Here is a 12362-nt window from a genome sequence, read left to right as displayed (position 1 = left end):
TGTTCGCTTTTGCCCTGGAGAAGACACTGTTTTAACCTCTACGAGAAAGGTTCATTATGTTTCTGTTGAAATATTCTAATCCAGAATTTTAGAGACATGTTTCTGTTTTTCTTTCCCTGTTAGTTCTACAGGCCACTGAACATCCGGGTAGCCCTGGTCGGAGTGGAAGTGTGGAATGACATGGATAAGTGCTCTATTTCTCAAGACCCTTTCACCAGCCTCCATGAGTTTCTGGACTGGAGAAAGCTAAAACTGCTACCTCGTAAACCCCACGACAACGCCCAGCTCATAAGGTAGACCTGGCACCATGCTTGATATCAGGATTTTGGTGACTGGGGAATAGATGTGATCAGTCCTTCCCCGCTGGCTGCACTGTTGGAAGGAACATCTGTGATCCTGAGGGTTTGTCTTTCCCCTCTGCAGACATAAAAACACAGTGCAGGGCCCTTCAGCAGATGAATTTCCTTACCCAGCTCTGCAATACCCTGTCACTCAAAGTCTGTCCTGAACACAACTCCTGTAGCACAGTAGATGTGTAATTAGATGCTAAATACTTAGGAATTTACAAGGAGTTTAAACTGGGGTCAGTCTAAATTTTTACTGAAAAAATTGCCCTCACCCAAATGCAGGGTTAAAAGGCCTCTGTGTGAAGCCTGTTTCTTAGTGGAAAGACCTCAGTAAACATTAAAATGCAGCCTGAATTGGACATTTCATTTGAATTCGTGACTTAGAAATTAAAGCATACGCATATTTTATCCTACTGCTAGTTCTTGAATTAAAGTAACGGAAAAAGATCCCTTCCAACCCAAACCAGTCTATGATTCTATGAAAGTAAAAGCACTCCTGAAAAGAAAAAAGTAAGAGGAAACCCTCTTTCTTCAGTCAGGTATTATTTTGATCAATTAACTATTCTTTTTATTAAACAGATAAACATACCTGATGTCTTAGCAATTAAAAGGGATTCTTTACTTCTTACATTAGCTGTGTAAGAATAAATTGAGCTCTTCCAAACTGTCTCTCCTGAGATATTTGATTACTCTCTATGTATAATAATACTTTGTTTGGAATTATTACACTCTAGGCTGTGTATCAAAACGAGTAGCATATAAACTTCCCACTGCATTACAATAACCCTTCTTTGAGCTGGAGACATTATTTTTATGGTTTTTTATTCCCAATTTCAGAAAGGGGAAAAAAAGAAAGGCAAGAAGGGTCCTGTTAGAGCAGTAAACCCAAAGGACAGTGATCAAATGGATGTTCCTCGTAGCAGGGGTGCTGTTGTTGTCAGTTCAGGGATCTTTTATTATTTTAAACCTGCAAATGTGAGGAGCTGACACACTGGAAATGGGATCTTTGTTTGAGATTGGCAGAAACACAAGACTGGAAATAACGGGGAGGTATCTTGGCGTTGAGTAGTGATTCTGTGTTTCTTCCTCTTCTCTCCCACCCTCCTGCAGCGGGGTGTATTTCCGAGGGACCACCATTGGCATGGCACCCATCATGAGCATGTGCACTGCAGAGCAGTCTGGAGGAGTTGTCATGGTAAGTGGGAAAAGCACAGCACTCCAAACTGGCCCAACTGGTGTGACACCATGTCAGGTTTTATGGTACTGCATCCTGAACTCAAATGTCAGCCCCCTCTGTCCTGCTTTCAGTCTCAGTATTGTTTATATCTCCATTCAGATTGCTTGTAAATGATAGTTTCCATAGTGAAAAAAAATCAAAATATTACATTAAAATACAGCATACCCTCTTTGCAAGGAGTTTATACTCCCAATTGTCATTGAATCAGGTGCTGAGGTGCTGGGAAGGATGAGAACCAGAAGATGTATTTGATGTACACTTGGGTATACTTGTGTTACAGACAACAACAGTCTGTCCTGAATCTTTTATTATATTGATTTTATTCTATATTTATAGAGTTTCCTGTGTTAGGCCTTATTTTCCATTTCTGCAGCAGTGGTTTTATTGCATTGCCAGACAGCAAGAACAAACCATGGCAGTATTTATTCCACCTGAGTCTCTCACAGGCTGTTACTGGTAATGCTGTTGTCAGATGATTAGACATGATGAACATACTATTATACTCCTTAGCCAATATTTGGAAATAGTTCTGGAGTATTTTCTTTCAGAATTTTAATTTTTTCTTTCATTTCAAACAGGTTTATGTGCTAAGTCGGGCAGGAAGAAGTTTTAATTAACTAACCTTTAAAATAGAAGTACTTTAAATAAAATGGGATGGGGACTCCCTAAACCCCTCTTAGATACTGTCTAAGCTCAGCTTGCACCTGATGAAAACCTCTGTGTTTTCTACAGCTCTGTGGGGACTTCCAGCACCTCAGGTGATGTAGTGATGGGTCTTTCCAGCTCTGCTGGACACCTGAGCTGCAGATCCTCCATAAATGAGGTGGTAGCTCAGGAACACACAACATTTGGCATTTGCATGATCCCAAAGCTCCCAGATCTTCAAAGCTTCATGGGCTGACCTGGAGCCCAGGACACTGAGGCTTTTGTCTCAAGACAATCCACATGGCAGGGTAATCCCAGAGATACCATCCCTTGAAGCTCCTGCATTTCCTTCCTTCTTAACCAGCACCCAGGGAGATGATAGGGAGAATTTAGAAGGTCAGCAGGGAGGCTGAGGTGTAGGAGAGTTGGAAACAAATCATGTAATTCAAAAAGTCATATCAAAATTGTAGAAGAGCCAAAGGTTTCAGGCTCTTGGTGGCTTTGAAAGCTGAGTCTCTAATTGGTGTTTGTAGCACTTATTCACTGGGTACCTGGGTGAAAGGTACAAAAGGAAAAAGAAGAAAAGAGGAATTAAAAAAGGAAGGTCTCCCAGTGCACTTCCAAGTCTTGGTAAAGCCATATAAGAGGCAGACAGCCCCATTTTATCCATTTCACTCTCATGGCTGCAGTCACTGCTTTGGCTTTGTCTGCAGTCAGAGATGCCCTTAATGACGATTTTTTTTTCCTCCTTTTAATTTTTGGTATAAACTTTAAAATACTCTACAGTTTAATTTATTGCCAGGTCAGTCCTCTTCACTCTGGAAACAGAAAAAATTACAGATAGTTCAGTTACAAGAAAACAAGAATCAGCATTTCTTTAGAGTGCTCTCAAGTCTCTGACAGAAGGGACTGATTTATATGTCTAGGAGAAACCCAGTGTCTGTGTGTGAATCTTGCAGAATTTGGTCATGAAGGGGAGCATGATGCTACCTAGAGACTCCCACCTCAGTGAATTTAAACTTTTGAGGTGCTAATTAACTTCATCTTTGTGCAGAACAACTAGAAATGTTTCCCAATTCTTCAAGCAAATCTTCAAAGCTCAGCCAAACCCAAACCAAGCAAACACTCACCCCCAAAACCCAAATGTGCACCTGTCCAGCCTTCCCCCTGAGTTCACAAAGGCTGATGAAGCTGTATACAAAAAGTGTTTATATACTCTGGTACCTACAGAAGGGAGCTTGGCATTTGGAAGATACACAAATGAAGAGTAAACAGCCTTAAGTTGCTCCAGGATGGATATTAGGGAAGAATTATTCACCAAAAGAGTTGTCCAGCCCTGGCACAGCTGCCCAGGGCAGAGGTGGAGTCCCCATCCCTGGAGGGATTTAAAAGCCATGTGGATGTGGCACTTGGGGACATGGGTTAGTGGTGGCCTTGGCAGTGCTGGGGGAATGGTTGGACTCATTGGCCTTAAAGGTCTTTTCCAACCTAAAAGATTCTGTGATTCTATGAAAAAAATTAACAACTGTTAACCTGGGAAACTGAGGTGCTCAAATGTCTCAACACTGCACAACAGAACATTTGGCCAACCTCGTAATTTAGCCAACCTCTTACCTAACCCACCCCAAACACTCAACACTGGCAGCTCCTACACGCTAAAAACTGTGCTGAAAGAAGAGACGAGAGATTGCATCAGAGATGATATTTGAATGCAAAATCTGGAGTCATTGTTGTCTGATCTGATTTTCCCAACTCTTTTTGCAGTCAGTCAGCTCTGCTGTATGATCTGAATTTCTCTGTCGTGCCTCCCCGAGAGCCTGCCCATCTCTACTTTTCTGTGGGGCTGAATTCTCTCAGTAGGTGACACCTGGTCTCCCACTGATTTTAAGAGAAACTCAAAGTGGGAAGAGCAATCATCAAAGTGGGAGAAGCTTTAACAAGACCATTATAATTTTAATTTACTGTGATGGTTCTGTAGTGTCATAGAAAGACCAAAGAGAAGCTGATATTAGAGCAAGTCTTTGACATGTGAGTCAGTTATCATTCTTCTGTTTCAAAAGATTGCCTACTGAATTCATGGATTTAAAAGTAAAATATTTCTGAGTTGCTGTATAAAACAAAGGTAGAGTGACTTTTCACGTGGGCAGTGAGTGATAGGACAAGGGGGGATGGTTTTAAATTAATAGAGGAGAGATTTAGATCAAATATTGGGAAGGAATCCTTCCCTGTGAGGGTGGTGAGGTCCTGGCACAGGTTGCCCAGAGAAACTGTGGCTGTCCCATCCCTGGAAGTGTCCAAGGCCAGGTTGGACAGGACTTGGAGCAACCTGGGCTAGTGGGAGGTGTCCCTGCCCATGGCAGGGGGTGGAACAAGAGGATCTTTAAAAAATCCCTTCCAACATAAACCATTCTGTGATTCTTTGTCTCTATGATCTGAGTGAGCATGGAAAGTGCCTGGACCAAAGTATTTGCCTGTTGTAGCTGTAGGTGACAGTGTTTTATTATTAGGATTTGATGTGAATCTCAGTGGGATGAAGCAGAGTTCAGCTGAAAGCAGCTGCATGTTTTGTGCAACAGCTTATAATGTCTTAACAGTAGATGGTTGCATATTCAGTGGTTGTGAAACTGTTTGGTAATGACTTTTACTGCTCAAGTTAACTTTAAAAGACCCTGGTGGAATAAATCAAAGTCACATTGCTATTCATTTCTTTAGTCCTCGTGATACTTAAACGGTCTCAGTATCAAATGGAACATGTCACTGTTTGTTTTGATAATCTTCATTTATGCTGTCTTCAAATAACCTCTTTTGCTGAGGCATCACATTCCTTCTTTTAAACACCCCCTCTAGAAGCTGATAAAATTGCATTCCAAGTGGATCTGAGCAAGTAATGAGAACCTCATGGCTGTAATCATTGTTTGCCTCTTCAAGCCCCAAATTACATTTCACATCATTTATTGCTCTACTTCTGGAGTGGACTGTGTGAATTCTTGGTTGTTTTTTTTTTAATTGCCAGCTTTATACTATTCAGATAAATATAATCACTGTTCAGTAAGTAGAGAAGATACTGGAAAAATAAAATCTGAGCTCAGTTTGCTGTCTGTCTGGGTAGCTCAATGTTTAGAGGACTTTCTGTCTTGACCAGAGAGCCTTAATTTCAAGGCATCATCTAATGTAATTTACTGTCACCAGTAAATTATATGGAATTATTTCATTGTTTTCTTAATCTTTCTTCATGCACTTTTTTCCAGTTGAATGAGAGGCTGTTCTCTTTTTATGACATCAGGTTCAATGACATTGAATTCTCTAAATATTCCACAAATTACTGTGTACAAAGATAAATCCATCTGTGTCTGTGCAGTACCTAGATAAGACATCTCCATATGTAGGTATGTGCAGGACAAACTGCCCTCAGCCTGACTGTCACAAGATTTCACATTAAGATTTTAAAACTCAGGAAGAAACTAAAAAGAGAAACTTTGAGTTTACTACAAGTGCAGCAAAAAGAGTTTCTTGTATTCTCTTTTTTATTTTGTTTGCTGTTTGAGAAATGATTTACTAAAAAAAAATTTAGCCCAGACAGATGAAAGAAGAAACTCTTAAATCTACCCCAAGTCATGTATTAAGGCCTTCATTAATACATAGATAATGTTTCAGACAGTTTTACCTGTCTTTTTAGTCTGGAGTTTTGCTTAGATGATACTAAAAGAGTTATTTAAAGTGAATATGTTCAAACAAGCTTTTAGAGCAAGCAGCTGCACATAGCAATTCCATTTACAGACTGACAAATAGTGGATCATGCATTTGTATTACATGTTTATGCCTTTAGGGAAAGCTTTCATACAAGTACGGTGGATTTTTTTTTCCCTCAAGGAAAATGATCAATGTGGAAAGGTCTCCTAGTGGTTAAGACAAAACATCAGTTTGATCAGCAGCCTGTAATCAGATCATGAGGTGAATATCTCAGAAATAATTGTCCCAAAAATCAGCATTCCAACAGGGATTAACATTGATATTTCAAACTGACACTTGCAACATTTCGAATATTTATTCATAATTCTTAATAAAAGGCCATGGAAGATTTTAACCTGCTTTGGCCTTTCATTTTAATAAGGAGGTTTCCAAAGGTGCTTGGTTTTTCTTTCAAAGCTTGTGAAATCTTGGACATTCTGATATTAAAGGAATTTATTGATATATTTATTAATATTGAAGAATATTAAATTCACTGAGTGAAATCTCTTGCTGCATTTGTAATTTACCTCCTGACATGAAGGATCTTCTCACTCATCATGCTCATCCTCACCCACAAATGATTATCCTTTAGAACACTCCATGTCTTGGGAGTTTGGGGGATTTATTGAACAGGGAATTTTAAGCTCTAAGAAAGAGGCAACCCAGATGTTCAGAGCTGCTCAATGGTCTCAAATGTCCATTGTGCTGGGGAAACTGGGGGGGGCAGAGAGGTTGTCCTGAAATTCCCAGTTTGCACTTGGTATATGTGGATGAATTTAAAATTGAGTTGATTTAACAACAGAGTAACTGCAGCTAAGCTTATAAATCAGTCTAAAGGACAAGCAGTAAGACCTTAGAGGGGGAATGTGTATTTTGAATTGGTTTTATATGTTAACTTGACTAGTTCTCTTGTGGTTTTTTTTTTTAAGGATCACTCTGAAAACCCTCTGGGTGCAGCAGTCACACTGGCTCATGAACTGGGGCACAATTTTGGGATGAATCATGATACGTTGGAGAGGGGCTGCAACTGCAAAGCATCTACTGATAAAGGGGGTTGCATCATGAACCCCTCGACTGGGTAAGTGCAAGGGTAGGACTGGCAAGCTACAGTTACAGTGGGACATTTGTGGTTTCATTTTGTGTCTCAGGAACATTGAAAGGTAAAAAAAGGAAAGACTTTCAGCACCTGTCAAATCTTCTCACAGTTACCCTCCTTAAGCTGAAAAATTAAATATGTTATCAGAGCATAACAAAGGTCCCACTGTACCTTTCCATTTGCAGGTCACCAGTGTGAGAGACAAAAATGCTGTCAGCAAGTGGTTAATTAAAAAAACTAACCACAGCCAAATAAAATCAGAATTTCACCTTTTCTCATCTTGCCAACTGAGTATCAGTCACAATAGGAAATGAGCAACATCCCAAGGCCAAGATTATGATGAGTGTGTAGGAAATATAGTAATGCAGGAAATACACTATTAGACTCTCTGCAAAGCCTTTGTCTCATGCAGGGAAGGTTTTTGGTTTTGCACAAGCTTTGGTTTTGCACAAGATTTTGCATTTCACTGCGTAGTAGTTTTAGCATGTGAGCAAATTAAACCTGTGAAGTTGGTGGGATTAGGGCTGTTCCATGGCTGGAAGGAGATCTTCCAAGGAAAGAGATAAGACATTGTGGGAAATAAAGCCAGTGAACCTGTGGTCATCTCTCTGAGTGCAGGGCCAGGAACTGGACTCTGTGATCCTTGTGGGTCCCTTCCAACCCAGGATATTCCACAATTCTCTGTGTCAGTACTGGAGGGTTGCTCTGCTGATGGTAAAGGCACTGTGTCAAGGGAGAAGGGCAGAGTTTTGCAGACACTAAAAGTCCAGGCACCCTGGCCAGAGTGACCAGTGACAGTTTGCTTTGCTGTATTTTGAACTCCAGTTATAAGTGAAGGGTATGATGGATGAGTTGTCCATGCCCATATTCAGACTGGAACTGATAGATTAAATTGAAGTAAGAGAGAATAGATTTACCAAAGCTCTCTGATGGTGAGTGATGTGCTGGACTGGATTGCCTGCAGAAATGGTACTGCCTGTGACTGGAAGCCAGTAAGAACCAGTCAGGCAAATGCCTGCCAGCAGTGCAGGTACAGCTGGATGTGCCTGAGGGCAAGAGAATGGTCCAGATGATCATCTGATGTCTCTTCCAGCTTCAGTGTTCTGTGTGTGTGATTAAAGTTCATCTGTTGCTTAAAAACCTCTTCTGGGAAATGTGATGGGCTCAACCTCTGCCTTTTCCGAGACTGCATTTCTGGGAAAGAAGGGGAGCAATCTGGGAGAGGCCAGGGAGGGTTGGGCTGGATTGCTCCCTGCTGGTCAGCCCAACAGCAGCCTTGGCCTTCCTTCAAAGGCAAGCTGTCACTCTCCATCAGGACAGAGAGAAGAACTCTGGCCAGAGGCCAAGCACAGCAAGTTAAGAGACAAACAAGAGAGTTGTGTGCATGGAGGAGAATGAGAGTGATTTCCAGAGTTTGGAAAAGAAAAATAGCTTGGCTCTTCTGAGACAATAGGTAGCAATTATCCATGTGGAATTGTGTTCTGCAGCATGTCAGGGCTCATGAACACACTATGAGAGCAAACTAAGGTTGGAAACAGGGCTCTGAGGTGAGGTGAGGTGATAGCTGGTAAGCAGTGGGCAAGCAGGACCAGGCTCTGAGCTCCTGGAAGGTGCATCCCAGCTTTAGTCATCTCAGCTGAGTCACTGGTTCAACATCCAGCTACTCCACTTTGGAATAAACACAGGGATGCTCTCAGGACAGCATGTTCTGGCTGCTCTCTGAACTCACCTGCTGAAGGTGACATCAGAGAGCTCTTCCCTCGTTCCGCCCTCCCCACCTGAGTCCTTCGGGTGAATCTGAACTGTCCTCGGTGCTGGATGTGCCAGTGCAGACACCTGGCTCGGGGTTGGCTCGGGGCAAGGGCAGAGCAAGGTTGTACCCACTCTGTGTATTCCTCAGAATTTGAGGATTTGGATATTTCATTCCTCATTCCTCCAAGCAGCTCAGCTCACCCGTTGGGGTTCCTGCAGGCTGTGCTTCCCTGTGCCCACCCCCAGCACCCCAGAGCTTTGGGGAGAGGATGTCAGTCACACTTTGTAAACATCTCTTGGGATTTTTACCAAACTTGTGCCCAAGGAAGAGTTGTGGCCTTCACAGACCTGAGCAGGCTGTTTTGTTTGCAGCGATTATTGATTTATAAATGGAAACTTAAACACCAGGTTTATAGCCTTAGGCTCTACCTTCATATCGTGCTGTCGATCTGTAACAAACATTCCAGGAGAATACTTTGTGCCTTAAGCCAAAATACATTTTATCCATTTAAAATTAACACTTTGAATGTTTATTCATCCAGCATCTGACCAACAGTAGTATTCCTCTGAGCACCATTAATCAACAAACACTGGAGACTTTTCCTCTCTGGAAGCACGTTTGTTAAGGGAAGTCCAAATGAATGCTCCCTACCTGAAATACACTCTTAGAATAGCAAAAAAATCAGAACAAAGAGCATCCCAGGAAGGCCACATAACTTTAGGGGAACAGCCTGCTCTTTCAGTCTACTCATTGCACCCACTCTGTGCTCTTTTAATTGTTTTAAGGTAGATTTGATGAGTGCAATAAAAAAAATCTTTAGGCTGAAGCTGCTGTAAAAAGCACTGAAAAGCCCTTATATCAGACCTAAAAAGCATAGGAAATATCTAAGTTATAGCAGAAAGGCCTCTGTGAACTTAACTTTGGAGTCATTGGTGTGGTAGTGCAGCAAAAGGGAATGTTTTGAGACTTTTACTTAAACGGGACTTCATAGATTATTGTAATTTCTTTCAGTTCTAATGTTTCAGTCTTTGAAGAGGTCTTGGAAATTACTTCATGGTGGAAAAAAAATCTCCAGGGATCACTGTGGTATTTAAACTCTGTTGGATCTCTCTTTTAATGAGCTTCCTATAGTTTTTACTCTTGAAAGATACCAAGATGTGTATCAGTTGTGTCTGAGCTACAAATGCCTCAAGAACTACTACTTTAGCAAAATATATTTTTATGACATGAAATGAGGTACAAAACTCCCTAAGTTTATGTCAGTCCAGGACTTCTAGAGATTCAAATGTCTGCTATGAAAATCACATTAATCCCTCTGTAGAAATGTGGGAGGTTACTGTAAAAATAGTATCAATATGGAAATATTTAATACTAACACATTGTTCTCTTTTTCATGCATATGTTTGAGAGACATGCCTCCATTTTTTTAAATTCTTTTGACCACAGATTGCTCCCAGTGAAAAAGAAGGATATAGGGAGTACTAGAGATCTGTGAGTCTTTATACTGAGATCAAAGTATCTGAAAGCTAAGGGACAAGGCTGAGCCAGTGAGGCCATTTCAGTATTCCACTTGTTTTCCAAATATCTCCCTAAAGTGTCCACTCTTAGGAGTGAAAATATTCTTCCTGACAACTAGAAAAATATATTAGAGCTCTGATGCAACCCAAGGCATTGGTCTAGATTTATACCATTACAACTATCAGCAGAATTTAGCAAAGCAGAGCAAAATGCTGCCAATTAGCAGTGCTAGTGTATTTAATAATTTTGGAAATGCACTTTTTATATGTCCTCCTTCATCAAAATATAGCACAGGTTGAATGGGAGTTGAAATTAGGTGAGTTCCCCCAGCCATAAGGGAAACACAATTTTCATGGTTAGTCTTCTCCCCTCCTGTAAATCCAAGGGTTGATACTTCCCCTCACCCACATCCCTGTGTCCTTGCCACTCCTGTGCTCTGCTAGTTCATACATAGATGATTCTTCAGCCAACTTGTTATCTGGGAAGTGGAACACACTGGAAACTTGTTCTTCCTTCCCTCTCACAGAAAGTTCTCCTTGATATCTTTCCATTTCCTCCTTCCTAGTTTAGGTGTTAATGAAAGACCAGGAATCCACTTCACACTGACCTGGAAGTTTCTCCTCAATGACTGTGATGGAGAAAAGATTAAATGAATTCAAAATAACTTAAAATGACAAATTCTTAGGAAAAGAAAATACTGTAAGGGCTGTTGTTTCAAGACATGAAACAAGTGGTAGATATTTAAGAAGTGCAAAACTTGACATGTGAGAGAGGGCTTGGCCATTGCTATTTGTTTAACAGAGTTCTAAAAGGAAGAATATCTCTTAGGAAAATTTTATTATAATCTAGATCCATAGAGGACCATTTTTTCCTCTGTTCCAGGAGTTCCAAGGCATATTCTGGTTTGCATCCCAGTGATGGCACGAAGTGTTAGGGACAGAAAGTCATTCAGTGCCACACAGGAAGGGCACATAAACAAAGAAACAGATTCTCTATGAGAATTGAGAATTTCTCAACATAGCAGCTCCCCTTTGTCATGTTTCTTTAGTGTGATGTTCTTTTTGAAAAGTCAAGAATGAATTGAGCTCCTCTACATCTGCCTTTTTTCCCCTCTTATCTTGGATCTTGTGTTACCATTTCCATTCTCACAGCCAGAATTTAAAGTCACCCTGTCCTTCTGATTCAGTCATATTTTAAATTGAATTTACTCAGATAAACATAACTGTGTTACAGGGAAGTGGAGCTTGGGCTGTGCCACTGCTGGTGGAAATGCCTGTGTTTTGTGTAGTTGATGATCACAAGTGAAGGGAAAGGAGAAATGAGATCAATTCAACCTCTCAGATATAGATCATTATTTTGGAGGATTTTTATGGAACTTTGTCTTATGGTAGAAAAGAACAGCTAGTTTTGAGTAACTGCCTTTTAGAACACAATCTCCCTTTAATTATTGAGTTTCTGGAGACCAGATTTGGAGGAGGAGAACGATTAGGAACACAGAAAGAGCACAGAGTAGAAATCATACATAGAAAAACCCTGGTTCATTTACTGTTGTAATTTGCAGAGGACATTTTTTAACGACTCCAAAAAACCCATACTGTTATCAGTAGTGGGTTTTTTTGTTAGAATTAAAGCAGACAGCCAATGGGAAGCAACATTTGTGAAAGACAAAGAGAGCAAAATGTGATCTGTTAAGAATCAGCGGAGTGACAGCCCCAAATCGAACTAATTGACTCCATTTAAGAACTGCTGAGGAGAAATGGGGACAAATTAAAGATGGGAAGGACCATCAGGTGGGCTACTTCCAGATACCACTGAAAAAGAGCATTGGTATTCAGTAGATTTTAATTCCCTCCAGGAGTAATTAGATATTCTGCACTGAACACTGACTACGTCAGTTGTAATTAAGGCTAAATAAAATATTTAAGTGGAAACAGAGTGTTTTTTTTCCAGAGTAATGTTACCAGATGCCTGTGAGTAGCTAAAATGTGACACTAAGCAAGTTGCACAGAAGACAGCATAAATGTGAACATTCCTTTT

At 40.7% G+C, this 12362-nt stretch overlaps 1 protein-coding gene across 2 annotated transcripts in view; it reads left to right on the top strand.

The window, feature by feature from the left end:
* The window catches only part of ADAM12 (ADAM metallopeptidase domain 12), a 181647-nt gene that overhangs the window by 125798 nt on the left and 43487 nt on the right, over positions 1-12362 (top strand). For both annotated transcript variants that reach the window (XM_051801072.1, XM_051801071.1), the window contains exons 9-11: positions 124-293; positions 1458-1542; positions 6888-7036. In XM_051801072.1, coding sequence (XP_051657032.1) covers positions 124-293; positions 1458-1542; positions 6888-7036 — 404 coding nt within the window. The remainder of the gene's footprint in view (positions 1-123; positions 294-1457; positions 1543-6887; positions 7037-12362) is intronic.

This window comes from Manacus candei, unplaced genomic scaffold (assembly GCF_025592945.1).
Source record: "Manacus candei isolate 608988 ecotype Guabito, Panama unplaced genomic scaffold, ASM2559294v1 h1tg000050l, whole genome shotgun sequence".
NCBI classification, from domain to species: domain Eukaryota; kingdom Metazoa; phylum Chordata; class Aves; order Passeriformes; family Pipridae; genus Manacus; species Manacus candei.
The sequence above is the reverse complement of the archived record's forward strand: the minus strand, read 5'-3'. Positions and strand labels throughout refer to the sequence as shown.